The 22,787-nt window shown below is 38.3% G+C and overlaps 1 protein-coding gene across 3 annotated transcripts; it reads right to left on the bottom strand.

The window, feature by feature from the left end:
* Positions 1 to 515: 515 nt before the first annotated feature.
* LOC108698629 (transmembrane protein 91) lies at positions 516 to 21,606 on the bottom strand. 3 transcript variants are annotated; one of them, XM_041572941.1, is made up of 5 exons: positions 21,389 to 21,606; positions 20,180 to 20,267; positions 10,837 to 11,701; positions 2,783 to 2,923; positions 516 to 2,551 (listed from the first exon to the last, which is right to left on the bottom strand). In XM_041572941.1, exons 3-5 carry the CDS (start codon positions 11,230 to 11,232, stop codon positions 2,393 to 2,395), a joined length of 696 nt encoding a protein of 231 aa, XP_041428875.1. In that variant the 5' UTR covers positions 11,233 to 11,701; positions 20,180 to 20,267; positions 21,389 to 21,606; the 3' UTR covers positions 516 to 2,392. The 3 variants fall into 3 exon arrangements, with proteins under 3 accessions (XP_041428875.1, XP_041428876.1, XP_018085739.1); XM_041572942.1 differs by lacking the exon at positions 20,180 to 20,267; XM_018230250.2 differs by lacking the exon at positions 21,389 to 21,606 and having other exon boundaries at positions 20,180 to 20,384.
* Positions 21,607 to 22,787: the final 1,181 nt, after the last annotated feature.

The raw sequence follows: 22,787 nt of genomic DNA, 5'->3' as shown, positions 1-22,787 counted from the left end.
GCTCTAATAAGAAGTGCATAGAAATGCAATATAAAAATTTTAATGGATGTGTTCGGATGATCATATCGCTGTTAAATCGGTGTTATTCCATATACAGGTACGGGACCTGTTATCCAGAATGCTCAGGAACTGGGGTTTTCCAGATTGTTCTGTAATTTGGATCTTCATACTTTTTTAGAATGTCACTTAAACATTAAATAAACACAATAGGCTGATTTTGCTTCCAATAAGGATTAATTATATCTTAGTTTGGATCAAGTATAAGGTACAGTTTTATTATTACAGAGAAAAAGGAAATAATTTTTAAAAGATTGGATTATTTATATAAAGTGGAGTCTATGGAAGATGGCCTTTCTGATATTCGGAGCTTTCTTGATAATGGGTTTCCGAATAACAGAATATATATATCTATAAATAAGTCTGTGTCCACACTCGTATCCAAACAATTTGTTGAGGTGCACGATCGGTAAAGTATTCATATGGTTGTTAAGGACCAGCATTCTCTTGCATTCAATTTAAAACAAAAAAAACTCTTTATTTCACATATCACTTGAGTGCTGTATTTCATTGGACTATATATATATATATATATATATATATATATATATATATATATATATATATATATATATATAGTTTGTATAGGTATACAGATAGACAATTATTGCTAAAGATGTAATGCAGATTTATAATTTGTAGCACAGTCATTTATAAAATTAACATTTAAGTTGAATTGTTTTTTGGATTCTTTCAGTCCATCTTCCAGTGTGACTTGTATGGATAGGTATGTCCCAGAAGTACTGCCCACTCTGTAGATTGGTAGAAAAATTGGGTGCATCAGGCAACAAGAGTCCATGTATATCTTGTAAGTTAATGTTTTATTAATGCAGGAATAAAATATCTGAAAATAGGTTGCAATGTTTAATATTGCAATAACCAAATAGTGTGTAAATACTTGTTTCTTTTCTTAGCATCCACAAATAATATCTGATGAAGTTCCTTGTGGGAAGTGTTTGGGGCTTAATAATAATGAAGAGTACGACAAATAAAAGTGAATGTAATTCATCTGACACAAACACATACCACCCACCATTTGCTTACCAATGAGCAGTTGTACCATCTTAATTTAGTGAAACCAGGCAGGTGTTAAAGGACAAGGAAAGTAACAAAAATTGGGGGCTACCAATTTATTAGGCAACCACCAGTGACTAAATAAACGACATCACAAAAGTGCAAAATTGTGAAGACTTATAGACTAAACACAGAGGTTCTTGCCTTAAGGGGTGTTACTTTAAATCCATATTGTACATACATAAAACTGTCTTGCACCTACTAATTTGTGATTTAATGCACCAAAAGCTTTGTCATACTGGAAATTACAGCATTCTCACACCCCTCCCAATGCCAGGAAAGCACTCTCCCAACTTGCATGCAATATGCCAATTAGCAGCTGCACTGGCAAAACACATACACATTTTCGTCAGTACATTTCAATACCCTATTTATTCAGTACCTATAATTTATTTTTTCCCTGAAAACAATGCCATTTTGCTGGCAAAAACCTTGGCTATTTTTGATTTGCACATGACTTGATTATTAATAAGCCTAATGTTTAGTAATAACTTGATTCATGTAAATTGATCATGCAAATCGATCATGTAAATTGAATTTTATATATATATATATATATATATATATATATATATATATATATATATATAGAGATAAAGCCATTCTTCCTTCTACTCTTAGACTTTTATTTATCAGTACATCAGAAAGTTACATTCAAACTGGTCTTTCTCTTAAGTATTATTGAAATAAAATATTAATATCATTGGGGGTTATAGAGTTGTTATAAGAGAATTGCAAATCTTTTTTGGGAGCAAAAGCAGGAATCAAATGACTGGAAGAAAGAAGATAGCCCCAAGTGTACCATATACATTTGGCAATGCATACTTTTTTTTAAAAAAAAAATTTGAAGTAAATCATATTTTTCTAAGGCTAGTCTAAACTATGCTCTGTTTTCAGTTAATGGCTTTACTCAGAATTGTCAGTGCAAGCAGCACATCGCTTACATATGAGATTATCTTGATGATTAAAACTTTCCTGCTCTCATAGGACAACATAAATGGTAATTTTGCAGTACTGCAGCTGCCCTTAATAGAAAAAAAATAATTCCACAAGTTGTTTGAACAAAGTACGTATATATAGAGAGAGAGATGTTACAAAGTGGGGTTTGTTTTGTTAAAGGATATGGTTTTGTCTGTTATAAAGGGTGTCCTCCAGGTGGGGTACAAGCTTTCTTGTTGATTTTAAATTAGTAGAATCCAGGTTATTTGAGGCGCAAGCTGTCTGTTCTGTTACGTAGTTCACTGTAAGGATGGCTGACAAATTAAGTAGGTGCTCTGTTGGATAAGTATGCGATGAGAGCTACAACAGCACCAACGTATGTGCAGATGCCGAAGAAGATGGACAACACAGCCAGCAGGAAGGTCTGTCTTGAAGCTACACTTGCTCCATGGTAGTCACCCTGAGCTGAAGCTTTGTTGGTCTGTAGAGAGGTGCATACAACGGATAAGTTCATTAAATGACAGTATCTATGTTGCCCTCCCTCTATTACACGGTTCATTCAGACTTCCAGTCTGCACAAGTTTTCTTATATCAGACCCTCTTAAGTTTTATTCCAGATGTACTTCTATCTACATTCACTAAACCTAGTGCCACCACAATCACTTGTTCCCTTTTCTTTGCATTCAACTCTATTTGCCTTTCTACTTCTTACCTTTTGTGATAGGAAGAAAGCTGCAATGCCAAGGGGCCAGAAACAGCAAAGCATAGAGAACACTGCCAGTCCCAAATAGTCCTGAGGGAGAAGCAAGGAGAAGTGGCTTTCGCTGTCTGTGTCACTGTCACTAGATGTGTTCTGCAGAAGACAAAGGCAGCATAGATATAACCCAGTTGTGCTTATATGCTTCACATAGTACTACACAATGCTATTCCATTTAGCTATGTATTTAAAAGAGAAATATTAACTGATGCAGACAAGGAACACCAAATATAGTTGATAGGTTTTAAAGATACCAGCAAATTGTAGGTAATGGAGGTGTAGACATGGAGCTTTTGCCAAACCAGGTCTGGATTTACCCGAAGGTAAAAATACAATGGCAAGTGCCTTGTGTGTTGCTTTACATCCCACATTAAAGAATTATTAGATGGACCTTGAACACTGGTTTTTGTGGGGGTTTTTGGTCCAGCTTTTCAAAATATGGGATAAGGACCCTTCACTTCAGAATACATTTGTCTGTCTATTTTTGTTTCTTTAAGGGTACATTATTCTGTTGTAGAAGCCATCAGTGAAATCTGGAAGAATTACTGTCAATTACCTTTCACATTAAAACTGAATAAAATGCTCAAAATGAAGGAAAGGGGTGCATATTAATCAGCCTGAGCTACAAATCTTATCTTACGCAGGACACGAGATGGTCACAATAGGCATTTTTGTAAAGAAAAATATGAACGAAGCAGACAAGGTTAAATGAAGTCAAAGATAAATGTTTTGACAAGCTGTTGGATGTCTGGGAACAAGCAATAGTGTATTGAAGACAGTCAGTAGGACACAACATAATGGAAATATGGATTACAATCTGCACCTTGCTGTTGCTTCTAAGCATTTTATCCACCTGATTTGAGTGATTTTAGACAGTGTTTAAAATAAAACAAATCAGATTTTTTTTCCCATTGTTTTATCGATTACAGGCTGGCATGGGTTAATGCCCCCATGCACACAAGATAATTGACTGTGCGGTTAACCCAAGTATTAGTCACCACAATGTTTGTCTAGGGATAAACCACAATTCATGGTGTCATTCATTAATCATAAGATTGTAACTCTAGAAATGCACCTGTTGAAGGCAGAATACTCTGGCGACTAAAATGCTTGACCATTATCACCTCTAATAAGGGGGGAGACTGGTGGAAATATTGTCAGCAGAGCTTCAGAAACAAAATTTAAAGCAGAAATTATATTTTGTTTGATGTGCTTCAGCAAATATATTAAAAGTCAAGATTGATGAACAGTAGTACAGACTAAATTGCAGGTTCAAACTCAGGGCAGCACCACAGCTACACGTTTTTTGTTTTTTTTTAACAGTGTCCTGCTCTGAAGTCTAAAGGGATTCTCAAGGCACAAATAGTTAACGCTTTACTGCAGGAAAAAAAATCGGAATTATGAAGGAGCCAATTTACATCCCTGCATGTAAGAGTTAAGTTATATAGGGGAGGGGAGGCTTGGCTCATCATCAGCATCTTACAGAGACATTGTCCTTTTCAGAACTAGCACAGTGCTGATATTTGCACATTATGGTGAAATTATGTGGTTGTTACTGCATCTGGCTGATGAGAGCTAAGTCACACTGAGTATAATGAGAAAAGGGTGACGAAAGAGATATCAGGATCAGGTCTTGAGGGCTTATTTACAAACACAAGAATAGCATGCAAAGAGCAATTTGGGTGAAAATCGCCTTGTTATTTTACCCAGAATGCAACTTTTTCCCTACAATCCCAGAGTAATTGCGGCTGTGCAGAAAATCTGCATCTAATGTAATAGCTCCAGAGTGAGAAAATGTGTACACTTGCACATTTTGATAAATTAAACACAAATGTGTTATTTGTAGTCTACTGGGCCTATAGTTACAGCCTGCAATGCCTCCTTTAGGGTGGCTGCTGCTCCAGGATTCTCCTGTTTAAATAGGCATAATTTGATTAATTGCAGCAGACTTGGAAGTCACAGTTGTGATTGGCACAAATACATGCAAATGCATTTAACGGATGATGCAAAAACTGTGTCCATTTTTGTGTAACTTTAATTTTCGCTGAGTTCGAAAATAAGCCCTTTGATGTTATTCCTTACCTCCTGCCTATAACTGCCAAAGTTATAATGCACTTGTCCATGCTGCACTCCTAACCCCCTGCACTGTTATGTAACGGAACTTTATAAAAGCTCACATTCCCCAAAAGTGCAGTGATCAGCAAAAATCTAAGGCACTCTCAGTTGTGTAGTAGAAATTGACTTGCTGAGAGGAAATTCTTGAGTACGGTAACTGGTTCTAAGTGTCTCAACAGGAGCAAACACAGCATTTTCGCAGGTATTCGGTTTTGCTGTTTTATGAGATGCTGTCACAACACATCTAAGTCTCATATTCCTTTAATAAAGTCATTTCAAAGTTGGGCAAATAAGAATTTAGAAGAAAAGAAGAATTAAAGGAAGACATTTGTGCGCATTGTGCTGTGAGGTCACTTCTGACCAGTGTCCCAGGCATGTTCACATACAGCAAGTTTCACTCTATTGCACATGTGTGATTGCCACTTGGAAAGTAGTGGAACTGTGTATGTTTCCCCATCACCAATTTGCATGTTAACCACTGGGGAAGCATTGGAGGAGATTAGTGCCCCTGTGCTAGAGGAGGTTAATCACAAGATGTCTAATCTCCTCATGTGTCATTGCCCTAAAAGGAGATAAGAGAGTTTTTCCACGGATCGGTGAAGTTTCCTTCTAGCAGGAGCACTGGCCCAAGTAAAACTGATCTATTACCTTTAGGGTTTCCACCTTTTGATAAAATGTTCACCGGCTGGTGGTGGGGGCGGGAGCAAGTGGGCGGGCCGTGATTAAAAGGAGGCGTGCTGTGCCGTAAAGAGGCGGGGCCTGAACGTGTGATTGGCCAGAAGACGGCAAAAACGGTAAATTTGGAGCGGGTTGGGGTTGGGCCGAGGGCTTTTGTTAGGAGTATTACAAATTTACTGGCAGCTACAATGCCGGTAAATATGCAATTTGTAGGAAAATGTCTGCTTTGAGTGTCCTTGGCCTTAGAGTACTTGCCTACCATGCCTTGTATAGAGCACATGTTATACAGTATACAGTATACAGGCTCCACAGGCAGTAGCAGTGAAACACCCCCAGACAGTTTCTACTGCATCATGACTTGTATAGAACACACATGCACTACTAGATGTAGGAGAAGCAGTGTACTATGCTCTAACTACTGTACACAGTACATACCGTATATACTACATGCAGTAGCACCATAGAATAAATAACGTACCATGTCATGTGTACAGAAACAAATATAAACTGGGGGCAATACCAGTCTCCCAAATGTATAAACGGCCAACCATCATTGGGGCAGATTCACTAAGGGGCGAATGTTCGCCAGCATCAGCTTCGCAGCCCTCGCACCACTTTGCCAGGTGCCAATGTGCTACGAATACGCTAATTCACTAAACGTTTCATCCTGGGCGACGAACGCAGGCATTTCAATATTGTTACTTCGGCTGTGCGAGCAATTCATAGCGAAGATGCGCTTCATTGCAGTTAGGTCAATTTGCAAAGTTTATAATTCAAAGTTGCGGTTAGGTCAATTTGCAAAGTTTAGAATTTAAAGTTATATGGAGGTCTTTATTACACATGTTGGGGCAAATGCTTGAAGTTACCACTTTTATTACACGTCCATAGAACCTTTAGGAAAGTTAGGACTTTTTCAGCCAATCCCGCTTATAAAAATGAAAAGTCGGCAGCTTTTTTTTTTAACTTTAATGCATTTTCGCACACAGTATATGATGTAAGTGACAGAAGATTGAGGATGATCTAGCTTCTTTTTAGCAGTTTGCCTGGTCTGAGGTGGCAAAGTCAACTCTAGCGAAAGAGGTAACGTTCAGTAAAATCCGCACTTTAGTGAATTTGCTGAGTAACGATCGTTTGCCAGAGCTTAAAGTTGTCTGGCGATAGAGTGCGAATGAACGCTAGCGATGGTCCTGTTTGTTAGCGAATTGCCAATGTCCCTGCGAGTGGCAGCGCTGGTGGAAAGTTGCTAGCATTTGCCACTTCGCCCTTTAGTGAATCTGCCCCATGGATTCTCCGCAGGCCAAGAATCCACTGGTCCTCTTCTGCTGAGCTGCGGACGCAGTGGATTTCAGGGTGAAATGCAAAATCTCGTGTTTTGGTTCAGAAATCTTTCACCTCTGCCTGTACCTGAGGCAGCAGAAGAGGAGCAGTGGATTCCCAGCCCACGTTTCTCCACAGCCTGAAGTCCGTGTTGTGTGGCCCTAGCCTACAGCTTCATGATGGCATATTGGGTTCACGATCAAGGCTCCTCTCTAGTGGTCAGGGAAATTATTCACCAAGTTTCGCCATTAAAATGATGCCCATCGATTTCAATGGATGAAAACATTTATTGCGTGTCAAAAAAAAATTGTCGCCCATTTTGGTGAATTTTTACCATTTCCTGAATTTTGGCGAAGCGAAACTGGTCAGATTCTTCCTCTCTCGTCCATTCACATGACTGTATACTGACTTGTGCTCTTACAGTAGATTGGGTACAATGCAGGCAGCACCAGCCTCCCCCTTGCATGAGTTTATTTGCTCAGTTTTCTACTCCCCCTCTCCCCTGTCACTTCTCCATCTGTCTGGTCCATGCCTCTCTGTCTTGAAAACAGTTTGTAAATCAGCAGACGATTGTTAAGCACTGATGCATGCACAGACTGTCTGTTATACACCATTATTATACAGTCCTGTACCACACACAATAATGTACCCAAGGCATCTAATTAAACTGCATATGTGCAGACTTATGTACACATTGTGCAGATATACATAAAAGTTGCTTTACTGTATAAATGCCATTTTAATAAATACAGTTTGGAAAGCTGACACATATAGATATGAGCTTATGCTTGTAAACATAAATATATTCCTCTATATACATATACCGTATATAGTGATAACCAGCACTGCCCTTAACAGGTCAAGTTAAAAAGATTTAAGGGGGAATGTAATTGAAAATCGCAAGCAATGTTTAAAATGGCGTTTTTGCAAATATTTAGCGCTGCTTGCAATGTACAGTATAATCATTCGCTGGAGAATATTACATGGCAAAGCAAAGATTAGTGTTAACTGCTCTGGAGTTTTGTTAAATATTTTGTCACAAAATAGCCTATGCAATTGTGAAATTTTATTACATACTTTTATTACATATAGAGGGGCCAGATAACCTTTTTTGATTTAGGTGCAGAGCTATGTTTTAACTGCTGCCTTCCTGGTCCAGTGCTTAGGGAAAATCAGGCAGGAATCAAGAAGTCTTGGCTTCAAATCTTAGCGAAAATTGAACTGTGAATAAGATTGACAGAAGGTAGTCCAGATGTGCAGGGGATCGTTTTAGGAGATACGAGGATGTGCCATCATCAATACACCATACAATCTAATCCTGCAGGTTTCCAACTCACCCTCCCAATAGTGCCACAGCTTCCAGCTGCCCTTCCACCACAATGGTGTCCCACAGGCCCAGTCTGACCCTGAGCACTATCAAAAGGGGTGGGCCGTGATGCCAAAAGGGGCAGAGCCACGGGGCTGTGACACAAAAGGGGGCGGAGCCACATTGTGCCTTGACCAGATAGACGGCGAAAAGGTATGTTTCCAGCGAAGGGCCAAGGGCTTTTGTTAAGGATATTACAAATTTACCTGCAACTACATTAAATTTGTAATGTCGGCCCCGCCCTTGGCAGGTGCCTTACCAGCCCGCGTGGCAACCCTACACATAGGGAAAGGTCCCCTTCTCGCAAATCCTAAAATGCTCCCCAGCAAATTTCGAATTTCTATTTCTCATTGCCCAACTACATACCTCCCAACATTTTGGGAATAAAAAGAGGGACAAAAAAGTTGACAATTTTTTTTGGCCACACCCCCTAATTACCATGTTAATTTTACAAAATTTGGCAGGTTATGAAAGTTTGAACATAAAGTTTTTTTTAGTTATTACAGTTCTGCTAATGGAAGTGAATCTAACTTCTCCCAAGAGACCTGTTATCTTATATTGTTACAATTACTTATTTGCTTATTTCAAAATTGTCACAAAAGTATATTATCTGCAGCTGTTCTGGTCTCTCTGCAAAAGCCAATTAAGTTAGAAACTTAAGTTCAGTGCAGAAAATCATCAGGACTTTCCAGTACAAATGAGGGACTGCGGGTTGAGCTGTCAAAAGTGGGACTTTCCATCTGAACGGTTTGGAGGTATGCACCTAATCAGCCTAGACAGTAATTTCTGCAGCAAGGACAAGTCTGCTAGGCCTGAGAGCAGATGACAAAGTAGGCTGATACAGATTAGGTAACACAGGGGTCACAGGTGAACCAGTGTGGCAGCAGGACAATGCAAGGCAACATGTGAAATCATCTCAGCAGCAAAGACAAGAGAACATTCAACAACATAGAACTGTGAGGCTGCCACGGAAAGAAAAAGTTGGTATGAAAGAATTTAGGTTTCAAGTTAAAGCAACAGAAGAACAAAAGGGGTCATCAAGAGGAAGGGTTCAACTCAGCGAAACAAAGAACATCAGCTTCTGATGCAGCAATAGATGGGGGTAAGCAAGTGATCCAGGTAGTTAGTCTATAGGGGTGTTCAGTCTGGTTATTTATTTAGTAGGATTCATTGGTCAGATGGAAATATTTGTGTTGCAGGGACAACAGATAGAGGCATTGAACATTTCGGGCTCATAAAAAAATCACACAAATCTACGAAAGGATGAGCTAGCAGTATGGCATGCTACCCTGGTCTGTTCCACTTTTTTTTTTGAGAAGTTACCCATAGCAAAATCTTTTTAGGATGTTCCATTCCCACAATTTGGGTTAGATAAGATGTTCTGAACAAATATACTGAAACTGCATGATACTGAAACTGCGTGTGTCAGGACTCTAGCTGAGCTCTCTATTTCTGAGCTTTACCAGCAGCTGCTTAGTCTGCTGATCCTATTGTTATATAAAACAGGGAGATTAGTAACTGCTGCTTGCATCTGTCTTGAAAAATGGTTTATTGTTTTCCATGGTACAAGTACATGTAACCTCTTTTGGCAGGCTACAAGTAGCAGCTTATGTGTACTCAAGTGTTACACATCCCTTACAGGGTTTAGATTAGTCAACATTTCTTTGTAATCACAAATTCATTATTCAGAGGAAAGTGCAAAATAAAACTGTCATGAAATGTAATGATAGAATGTTAGTTATGGTCAAAGAGTTATATTTTTCCTTAACAATCCAGAGTCGTACACACACACACACACATTTTTTCTCTCTCCAATCCATTTATGTTTTTAATACAGGTAAAATGCCCCATTATAGATAATGGCACAGATATTAGACTTTCTCTATGTACACAGCATCCATTTACATTCCTTACTCTTGCAGTGTTTTTATAAGTGCTTAAGATTGGAACAAGTTATTTAGCAGCCAAAAGTTAACACTTTTATAAATTTGATTGTAATAAATTATTCCTTTGCAAAATCTACTAAAACACATATCTATGCCCAAATGTCTGATGCTAGCATCCTCATACTCTCACTAAAAGCAGAACCCTCTTCTTTCCTAACCTTAGATAGAGATAGATAGATGTGTAATAAAGTATGGTCATAAAATAGCAGAAAATGCAAAAGTGGCAGTAAAATCAAATGTTTCTACTGCCAAATCATCTTTAAAAAAATGAGTTAGAGTGTAAATCCACCCACAGTCAAGTGAATTATACATTTTCTTCTGCTGTGGTCGTGGATGCCAAAAGGAGACCAATGCAGCACTATTATTCTTTTATACATTCCATGCAACAATTTCACTTATTTATGTATGTAGTGTACAACTCCTATAAGAGACTGTTCATCATTCAAATCAGTCCTAGCTCAAGTGAAGCTCACAATCTAATTTCCCTGCCATGCAAAAAATGCTATGGTACTTTACACATGCTCTTATCATTGTGTTTCCATCCTGCCTTATAGCTTTTATCTAGTATTTATGTGCAAGAAGCCCACCTCTATATCCATTACGTCATCTTCTCCCACTTCACAGGAAACAGTATGGATATCCTTCTCTGGTGAGTACAACAACTTCTTGCAGCTGTCAGGGCTTCCATTTTTGTCCACAAAAGTTGTTTCTATATAGTCTGTTCCTTTCCAAACCTGAGCCTCTGCTGACCTCCAAAAAGGCACATCTGCCACCTTTCCACACCTTGGCTCTACAGTTCTGCGCAGACTTCCAGGATCCAGAAACTGCTGAGTGAGTTCTTTTCCAGACTGTCCTCTGTGGGGGAGACATTTCCAAAGAAGCCCCCCACCTCCCCCACTATCTCTAGAAAGCAGAGGTGTCAGTATCCCCCCGCCCAGAGATCTTTCAATTAGCGGATGCTGTAGTTCCTGCATACACTCCATTGCTCAGGAAGAGTCAGTAAGTCACTACACAAGGATTCTGCAAGTTGCCATTAAGTTGCCTATCTTTGAGGTGATCTGACACCCAGAATCAATTTTTGTTGATTTTGTTTTTTATTTTAATCTTCCACAATATTTATTCCTTTTGTTCCCAGGGTAAACATTTAGACAAGCTACAATCCATGGTATGTTGTAGTGGAATTAAATGGTTAGTTATATTGAGATCCTATTTCAGTAGCGTTTGTTTTTTAAGTAAACGTCCGAAAATGCACCTTCAGTAAAAATGAAGATACATATTAAAGGAAGGCCCATAGGACAGACAAGTTAGAAATACAGCATTAATATAAGTTTTATTCCATATGGAGGAAACGGTAATGCCTGCAGAATCTTTTCTTGGTGATGAAATGGTAGTTGAATGGAGAATGGAGTCTTGAGTCTATTTTATGTTGAATTTCTTGTTCTGGTTTTGAATCTGGGGAGAGAAATTAAACCACGGTTAGTGAATATCAAAACCCAACAGAAGGCATTTAAAATATATGAAATATAGTTCTGCATCTGCTTGGTCACAGTGATGTAGACATAAGGGAGCCATTGGATGTAGATGCTTCTGTTCTGCCTGTGAGAAAAAGAAGGAAGCTATAAGAGAAGTTATGACTGTGGAACATACAATGCTGCAAAACATTTAACAGAATCTCATCTGCCTTAAATATGATATGAGGAGTCATCTACAAATTTTAATAGAAATGGCAATTGCATATAAGCTATGGGAACTAAATGCATCACATTTTAATATTTCAGCATGGACAGTACATTATATCTGCATTCAAGCAAGGGACACATGTTGAGGCCATAGCTGAAGTATAATTAAAGAGTTTGCTCACATTTGGGTTAATGTTTAGTATGATGTAGAGAGTGATATTCTGAGACAATGTGTAACTGATTTTCATTTTTTTTCATTTGCTTTTTATTCAGCAGCTCTCCAGTTTGCAAATCCAGCAATATGGTCCAAATTACCCTAGCAGCCATGCACTGATTTGAATAAGAGACTGGAATATGAATCGGATATGGCTGAATAGAAAGAGTAATAAAAAGAAGCAATAACAATATTTTTGTAGCTTTGCAGAGCATTTGATATTTAGATGGGGTCAGTGATCCCCATTTCAAAGCTGGAAAGAGTCAGAAGAAAAAGTAAAATAATTCAAAAACTACAAAAATTTAATAATGAAGACCAATTAAAAAGTTGATTAAAATTGGAAAATTCTATAGTATACTAAAAGTTATCTTAAAGGTGAACCACTCCATTAACTGTTATTAGGAAGTCTGTTTGGAGAACTTTCATTTTGGAGACACAGTTTGGCTGCTTGTGTGGCATGCTCTTAGTCACATGGCTGCTATGTTGCCCAGTTTGTAGCTTCATGTATACAAATGTTTACGTGTCTGCAATAGTAGATAAAGATGACGATTGTACATGATTGCAGTGAATTACACACAAAATAATTATGACACATATACTGGTCCTGTGACTGCCACACACTACAGATGGTACAGACATGCAAACTCTATGACCTTCAATCTGTCCTTCCAACTGTAAGCTGCACAGTTAGAATAGATATACTGCACAGTGAGCAGGGCAGAAACGGCATTATTTGCAAGTTTTTACAGCACAGTAAATAATCTTTAACTGAAGCTGTTTGATTTCCACCCTTCTTTTAATATAGCCCTCGTTCGTCAGATGAAAACCCATATTCCAGCACTCATGACAGTGCTTCTCTAGATCTGCTAGATCTGTAATAATAGTTATATCCCATTGTCATACTCCTTTCTAGCAAAGAATCATTTACCAACTCCCTGCTCCATTCAGTCTGTTGCTCAGTGTTGCTTTGCATTATGATTTTGTTTTCCTCCTTCCTGTTAAGACCATAATCTAGAATGATAACAGGTTGAAGCATGCACATAGCAATCTCCAATGGGTGCTTCAGCTAACATAGTAAACAAGAAATGAGATATTAGCTCTAAAAAGAGGTTCTGTAATTAGTATGTTTTAGAGCCAGGCACTCCAGTTAATCTAGGTAAATGGACACAGTTTGGGTAAGGGAGAGACATGGACAAGGCAAGGGTTGGAGGCAATAAATTGGGGGCTAATATATGTGAATGGAGTGTAGCCCAACAAGGAAGTGCATTTCAGAGAGAAATAAGTGCCTAAATAAGATGTGAAAGGTGCCTGGGGCAGCCCTGGGAGGGGGGCAAGAGGGAGCGATAATCTGTCAGTCAGTAGCAGAGCAGGGGAGCAGAAAGAGCAAGCAAACGATGTAATAAAATATTAATAGGCTTTTAAGGCGCCTGTCTTTGTGATGGAAGCGCAGGCTCACTGCGTGGAACTGGCAGCAGGGACACAACATTTATCAAGTGACACTGCCCCAAAGGGGGGGGGGGGTTGCAGACTGCATGTAATTGTGCAGCCAGTTTGCTATCAGAGGCTCTTAAATTCAGAACCTTAAAAGTATTTTCCATGTGTTTACCTGGTGTTCAAATACAATCATTCTCCCCCTGGCATACTGAGCACTTCCACAGGTACCTTGTAAGGGACCTATACTGATTAAAATGAGATGCTAATGAGGTGATTTTATCTATTATCCAAATGATTCTTGGCACCTTCCTCACATACTGGATATATCTGGTAATGAAGGCAGTAGGGAGGGAGGGAGACATCTGAATGGGGGACATGCAGTGACTAAGGGAAATACAAGCAATAAAGGGGTTTCATTACGAGAAAGAGAGGGGGAAGATCATAGTATTAATGAGAAAAAGAGTCGGCTGTGACTAATATGGAAGAGAAAGCAAATGGAAAATTCTTAATTTAAGAGAGTGCAAACCAGAAAGGAGAAAAAAAGAATGCAAATGGAGAGGATAAATGTTACTCAAACAGCAAGCAAAATATTTTACCCAAGCGCTGTAAGTAAGGAGAGATAAGTGAGACCCATCTGAGACACCAAGAAACCTGAAGAGGCAGAAAGTCTACATCATAGATACATTTCCTTCACATATATCATGTACCGCAGCAATGGAGCTTTGCAAGTGCAGATTAAAAACCGTTTCAGCCTAGTGTAGGCCCCTGGGGATCCCATTAATATTGATGGCCTGTCAATACAGTTTTCCTTTTCAGGAGGATATATGTGCGCTCCTCCTTCTCTTGCTAGTACGGTGTGCTGGCAGCAATTAAAGGGTTAAGGCTCTTTACATTGACTCTTGAATTTGTTCATATCTCTACACAATGCATCTTTGACAAAACATGATTTATTCTTCCCCAAATGTTTCATTTTCTTCTCTTTAACACCACATGTAATATATGCTGCACATATCTGTTCCCACACAAGCCTACTGTCATGCACCTCCATGCAATATCATCATACTAATAGCTTTCTCTCTCTATAAAAATATATATACACATGCATACCAACTCTGACAGATATAAAAACATATTATTGCGTATTAAATTACTAAAATGGATCCTTGTTTGTACATCAGGTACATCTGAATGGTCTCCCTGTGTTCATCTAAATTCATCTGTTTTGGTTATATCAGCATCTCTCTATTCTCAAAGCACTCGCTCATCATTAAAAAAAATAGATATTATAAGGCATATGGTATAAAGCCCTACTTTTCCGTAATACAAACAGCTGCATTGGCAGTAGGCTGGATATAAGTCTGGTGTAAAGCCTCATTTTGACATAATCTTCTTATCTAATGCAGGAAAGCCATTAGGATACACAGTCCAGTAACTGAATGCATTGGCATGCTTTGAGAACAAACCTCATCTCATCCTTTACCTTTTACTGGCTCTGCAGTTGCTATCTGTGGCAAAAAAAAGTCAGTGTTTCTATTCTTAAGCGCACATCTGCAGGGGCTTTCTTAATGCTGTTGGCAGGGAAGCAAGGAGAATATATAGAGGACTGACCTCTTGTCTTTCCGCTTCATTACAGATAATCCATTAGTGCAGTTTTCCTGCTCAGGAATACAGATGTAAGGGAGCCTTACTGAGGCTCTGCTACATTTCCATGGTGTCTCATTATTACTCTCCCGCTGCTACACGATCAATACCAATCCTATTGCTTGGCAAAACCATTAATGCACAGACACTGATGTTGGAATAGCATTTTATCTTGGCAACCCAACTCTGGGGAGTTTTACTTCAAATTGCAATTAATAACTTAGCACAGCTAATGTCAAGACCCCACTCTGGAATGTCTTATAGTCCTTCCTGTCAGTATTTGGTGCAGCTTGGTGCATACCCCCAAGCACTTTATTAAACACAGGAGAGAAGACAAAACTAGGACAAATAATGAAAAGCTTATTGATACTTGCAGAGACAGGCAGAAAATACATTAGGAACTAATGATATCTAAAATCAGATGTAGTTGTTTTAATGAACACCCTCCTAGTTATAAGTACAAACATGTTTTTTTTTTGTGTGTTAGTGTGTTATGTGTAACTTTTCTTATGTAGATTTGTGCGTATACACCTGCATGTTTGCATTTTGGCAAATTCAGTGGTGGGAGTTAAGCAATCAATGAAAAGGGGTATAGATTAAAAGGGGTATAGATTAAAAGGGGTATAGATTAATTGGGAAGGGAAGCTACTTCTTCCCTTTACAAAGCACTGGCAAACCCCATGTAGAATAAGAAGTGCATTTTGATCTCCAAGCAACGTGCATGATAGATCTATGTTATACAAAAACACTGGCCAAGGTGGGATTGTTTATGCTGGAGAATAATATGCAGGATGGGCTTTCTGACATCTAGCATTTTCCACCATGGCCAAAGAAGTTTAACCTCATTAGATCAGAGAACTTTCTCCCACAATCTAAGTTACCCACATGCATCTGACAAATATCAAATGTTTTTTTTTTCAACAATGACTTCTAGATATTCTTCAATAAAGCCTGACCCATGGACATTACCTCAAATCTGAGTTGTGGATGTCTCCATCTTTTTCAGAGTTATAAAATGCCTCTCCACGGGTTGCAACAGAGCTTATTTAGGGGTTGGCAAAGGTCATGAATACTTATGAAATAATGACTTTAGAGCTTTAGAGTAATTTTAAAAACTATATATATTTTCCAAATTTTCCCACTTTGTCATTGTGGTCTATTATGAGTACATCACTGACATACAATTTAAATTACATCCATTTTAATTTCAGGTTGCAACAAAACAAACCGTGGAAAAGTTTAAGTACTTATGCAAGGCATCGTATGTCTTTTTTTTAACCTTGGCTCTTATGTAACTTTGTAAACAAGGATGAGAGGAAAGGATGGACAAGAGAATAACTACAAAAGGTGGTAGAGACAAAAAATTATGGGCAGGTCTGGACTGGAATTCAAAATAGGCCCTGGAATTATATATAAACAGAGGTCCAAGCAGCCCCACCTGCCCAATAAATAATGAGTGTCTATGGCATCTTACAGCAGTCCCTCTGGCATTTGCCAGAATCCACATATTACCAGGCTGGGCCTGATTCTAAAGGCATGGTGGTTATAGGAGTTTACCTTGATTGGAGAAAGGAAGACAAGTACAGTATTGATGGGTGACAGAATTCATATGGGGAGTGAGAGTTGGAAAGTGACAACATGAAGGTGATGAACTGATGGAGAGCAATAAAATAGTGAAAAGGGAATGATAGTATTCCTGGAGGGAGATGGATTGTGACAATATAAATAAGTAGAGAGAAAGTGACATAATGAGGATCACAAAGAATATTGATAAGGGGAAGAGTGACGTACTCCAGAGTATGGAGAGAGATGAAAAAGGTTTGGAATGGATTCTGTGAGTGGCAGGACGGGGATAGTGGGGAGACAGTATGAGGATGGGTAAAGGAAGAGTGAGGGTTGGGGAAAATGGGGAGAAAAAGGGGGAGAAACAGGACTAGGATGATTGGGAAGAACAGGACAGAATAAGGATTAATATAGATTTAGTGTGAGAGGATGTAGATAGGGAAAGAAAGTGTAAGAGAATAGGGAGATTGAGAGCAGCAGGCTGAGGATGGTGTTACAGGAAAGTGATATGATGAGAAGAGGGAGACTGATAGGATTAGCAGTGGATTAGAGAAAGAGTGACAGGATGAAGAAGGGGGAAAGGATAAGTAACAGGATGGTGATGTGGGAGTATTTCGGACTAAATGAACAAGAAATAGAGCAAGAGAGGGTGACAGCATAGGGAAAGTTATATGATAGAATAAAAAAGAGAGACTGAAAGAGATAGTGTGGTAGTTAGTAGACTGTGGGCAGAGGAAAGGGATGGGTTACTGGGTAGAAGATATTGATATGGGAAGAATGACAGGATAAGCATGCAAACTGGTTGTAAAGTGTGTGGATGATGTAAAGTGTGTGAATGATGCTAGAATTAGAGTGACACAATGAAGGTGGTTGGAAGTGGAGTGAGAATATGAGCATGGGGTAAAAGGAGAGCGACAGTAACATGACTGGGTAAGAGGAAGAGAAGAGCAATAGGACTAAGATGGTACATGGGGAGATTGAAAGAATATTACAGGTTAAAAGAAGATTGACAAAAGGTAAAATAAGAAGATTTGGGGTTAGCGTGTAACAGAAAAAGGACAGAATTAGGAAATGGTGAAAATGACAGGATTAGGAATATTGTCAGAATGAGGAGTATCACAAAATGATGAGGGATATAGAAAGATTAATTCAAAAGAATTTGGAGGAGTCGAATAGTGACAAGATGTAGATGGATGTACAGTAGATGGATGAGAATGAGAAAAGAGTAGGGGATAGGAAAGTGTTGAGAAGGGGTTCAGGATACAATTCAAATTTGGAAACAGTGTCACAAATTATAATATATCATGTTATGGGGAAAGGGAGCAAAGTAGAGAAAAAAGTAGAAAAAAAAATAAAGGGTCCCATTTGTTTACACATTGCAAGAGAATTCTAAATTTTACTAGTGTAGTTACCCATAGCAGACTGATCATATTGAATTGCTGATTGGTTGCTATTGGTAACAGCACTGGTACTAATTAACACCTATGTAAGTAAATCAGCTTTCACATATTGCTAACCCTTTGTGCTTGAAAGAGCTTGTAGAAATCATTAGGGTTGAAGGGAAAGGTATGAGAGATAAGAGGATGGAAGCATTATAAAGAATATGTAAAAGATGTGCATGTGGGGACCATGCAGGTATGGTGGCTACTTTTATAAAATAAAATGTTGGCAGTGACACCAGGTGGTGGGGTTGTGGCATAAATGGGGCAGGTATTGGTTGTGTAATGATAGACCATGGGAAGCTGGCAGGAACTGGGGACATAAGTGGGGCGGGTGAATTTGGAAGAAAATACCAGCCTTAGAATTCATTTCTAAGCCACTGAAATACTGGTTGTGTGGCAACACAACATGAAGGTCTGTAGGGAACATAACAGATAACACATTAATAATTAATTTGGGGTCATGGCCCACTGCACGCATATACAGTTTAATGGAAGATTTTAAATAAAAAAATAAATACTTTGCAGCAGCCAAATATTGTATTAGCAGTATCTGAACAGAAAGGTGCCATCTATATACATTATTGTCACATTTTAGATCTATTGGTTCTTTCCATATTTACCCTCAACATGACCACCCACCAGGCACAAACACTGGCATAAAGATAGAATAGTCTTTCCATACATGACAATAGATGGTGCACACATGGATAGACTACACTTAAAGTGAGAGAAAATACACACCAGGAGGTAAGCCAATCATTTTATAGAAATAAAGTGTTTACTAGCATTGACTAAAATGACTACTATTGACATAGTTTGACTAAGAAAACAATAAACTTTCATTTGAATAATTAAGAAGTTGTTCACAAAACCTGGGCACGGCATAACATGCTGTCCCTAAATCTAAATGCAATAAAGAGCAGGTATAACGGGGTCACTAATATGCCAATGTGGGGTTTCGTTCTGTAGTACAGACTATGAACACTTATATCATGCATTGAACATACAAATGCATCTGTAAGTTACACACATAATATATAAGTAAGTGAGCAAATATTCCTTGAGACACTTTGTGCCATATACACAGATATTTTCAAATGCTTTCACGTGTATAAAGGCATGGCTTTGGCTTGTTTTTGCGCGGTTTCTGTCTATCTGTCATAAAACTGGAGATCACACTCTTGCTCTTATAACACATTATGGAAAGAGAACTAACCTCTCCGTGGAGTCTTATTTTACAATAAGGAACTGTGGATATAACTTTACTGTAAATTAGACTAAAGGCATTGCTTGACAATTATTGGTTGGATATTGGTCATAAACAGTGTAAATGATTGTCAAATATTGACCCAAGAGACAGAAATATTGGGGCCAAAGACAAGGATTTAAGAGTGACTGTGTAGATAAAGGAGAGAATACAGAGTTATGTATAGTTCAATGTTTTGAGTAAAATTATAGGTATAGGGATGGGTTCCATTATCCGGAAAGGGTTCCATTATCCGGAAAACTGTTGGATGGCTGTCTCTCATAGACTCCATTCAAATTTTTAAAAATGATTTCCTTTTTCTCTGTACTTGATCCCAACTAAGATATAATTAATACTTATTGGAGGTAGAACAATCCAATGGGGTTTGATTAATGTTTAAATTGTTTAAATTATTTTTTACTGGACTTAAGGTATGGAGATCTAAATTACTGAAAGACCCCCTTATCCGGAAAACCCCAGGCCCCAAGCGTTGTGGATAACAGGTGTCATACCTGTACAAGTTTATAAGGATTTTGCATATAGATATGAGGCTATGGGACTGCAGAATGTGGTATTGTTGTGTACGTAGTATAGTACTCTAATAGAGGCTGCAAGGATTTAGAATCTTAGGGTTCAGTGCTAACCCTATACAGCAGTGACGACCAGAAATCCCAGCCCCCTGTATTACCCTATTCTTCAATTCCCTCTCACCTTGGTGCTGTGGGTCCAGATGGCATCCTTGTATGCTTTGAGTTGCTATATGATGTTAGTGCTCTCTCTCTCTCTCTGCGACTCTGTGCTAGAAGGAAAACGATGGATTGGGAGGAGGGAGGAGAGGAGGCTGGTAACCCTTCATACACTGCCAACCTTCCAGACTTATAGGATGGGACTAAAAGCTCTGTACAGTTCATGCAGACTTTGGGGGCAATTCTCCCCTTCCTAATATGCTTATATTTGAACATCTTCTACCAACTGGAGTCATAGAAAGCAGAACTGAATGTCAATGGTCTAAAAAATTACTGTCTAATAATCTGATGAGTGTGTATCGACTGTCCATCTCAGCAAGTTAGTGGTTAATGTGTCATGCACAATGCCAATCCTCTTTCTTTAATCCGCTTGTAATCCACATGTCAGGCACTTCGCTACTATCCTGTACAGATGTGGGACATTTCCTCTGTCCTTGCTTAACATTATCTGTGGCTCTTTCCCAGATTGTTCCAGATCAATACTATCCTATTCCTAATCACTAGCAGAGAGGTGATTCATTAGATCCACAGGGTATAAGAATTGTTGTCATTAGAACATTTAAGTCTTTCAAGGGACTGGCTGATAAACATATCACTGCCCTTATTTGCTGTTCCCACCAGGATGGCGAACTAGCAGTGAAAGAGTCAACACAGGAGTGAACAATTAAACAGCATTGGTGCACAACAATAGCTTCTTATAATGACATGCAGCAGAGTGTGATTGTTCATAATAAGCTCTATGAACTACTTTACTGATCAACAGTTTGTTTCAAATATGTCACAGTTATTGGTACCTTACAACTCCATTTTTTTGTGACCCTGGGATTTACTCAGTAATATGTCACGGATACATGTCCAGTTTACTGCTTAACTCATTAGCCATTGACTGATTCATGAACATATTACTGATATTGTAACATGTTCATCTATGTTGTAGAGGGGGCTGACTAATAAGTATTCTATTAGTATACATTAGCCCTATTAAGAGCAGTAACACATTTCTGACTCAACCAGTCACAGATGTGTGTGATGAACCCCTTTTGTAATTCACATTAATACGCCAGAAAGCTTACAATCTAAGTAGCACAAAAAACACACACTCTCACTCTATTGAACAGTTTCATGTGACAGAAGACTGAACAATAAATAAAGAACATGCACCTTATAGACTTACCCTATGAAGGACGTAACCATAGTATATCGATGGCATTAGCATACATTAGAGCAACTGACCCATAAATATATAAACGGTTTTACTGTTATTGATGATTTATTTAGCAAATGCATCGTTCCACAATGAGTCAAATGTTGAGCCTCTATTAGCCAGATCTATTCCCCTCTGTGCAGAGCTCCCACACCTCTCCCCTCTTCTGCTTCTGATGCATTATCTCACTGAACATGCACAGTGTGTGGGGTTGTGAGCGTTAGAGATAAGAGCACACAATCCACAGCTTGCTCCCCTGGAGACACGGCTATTCTCTGCACACACACAGCTCTATGTGTTACATTTAGAGGATGCTGTACAATCTGCCAGATTTAATGAGAAAAGAATCTGTGGTACAAGGTGATGTTACAATAGAATTTTTAAGCCAATGAGTTTTGCACAAATATCACTGCTATAATGCCAATGGCAAGGTAAAGATATAATCAGTAGTCACTATCATCAAGTGTCTAACCTGGGCATTCTGGCTTTACAATATTGCCCAAAAGGGAAGATATCCACTACCTTGGACCTATCTTTTTGTCCTCTATATGTGGGACTACTAGAATGCAAAATTAGTATGCTTTGACCACTTTAAAACAGTTTATCATCCAACTAATATAGGAAATGGTACACTGCAAATGTATCAGTGTTTATTAGACATACCTGGTGAAGCATTATGGAAAATGTACTGCTATTTATACTAACTGTATAGGGCCCCCCTAGTATTATACACCCAAAACTGCTGTATTCAAATACATATTAAAGTAACACAGCATAAAAAGCACTGATACAAAGTTAGGTGAATATTCAACTTACAAAAAAATAAATAAAATAAAAAAATGTCATTAACTGGGTTGTGTACCTGTATATATATATATATATATATATATATATATATATATATATATATATATATATACACACACACACAAATGTATCAGTGTTTCTTAGACATACTTGGTGAAGCATTATAGAAAATGTATTGCTATTTATACTAACTGTATAGGGCCCCCCTAGTGTTATACACCCAAAGTTGCTGTATGGATATCCATATTAAAGTAACACAGCAGAAAAGAACTGATACAAAATTAGGTGAATATTCAACGTACAAAAAAATAAAAAAGTGTCATTCACTGGGTTGTGTGTGTATATATATATATATATATATATATATATATATATATATATATATATATATATATATATATATATGTGTGTGTGTGTGTGTGTGTTTAGCAGATTTTGGCCACATTAAATAGCCATTTCATTTAAACCCTTAACAGATTTTGTGTGGAGGGCCTGTTTTTACTTTGTAACCCACGTTTATTAAATTATTGTAAGACACCTGTTTATTATAGTTTGTTTCAAA

This window comes from Xenopus laevis, chromosome 8L (assembly GCF_017654675.1).
Source record: "Xenopus laevis strain J_2021 chromosome 8L, Xenopus_laevis_v10.1, whole genome shotgun sequence".
In the NCBI taxonomy this organism is placed as follows: domain Eukaryota; kingdom Metazoa; phylum Chordata; class Amphibia; order Anura; family Pipidae; genus Xenopus; species Xenopus laevis.
The sequence above is the reverse complement of the archived record's forward strand: the minus strand, read 5'-3'. Positions and strand labels throughout refer to the sequence as shown.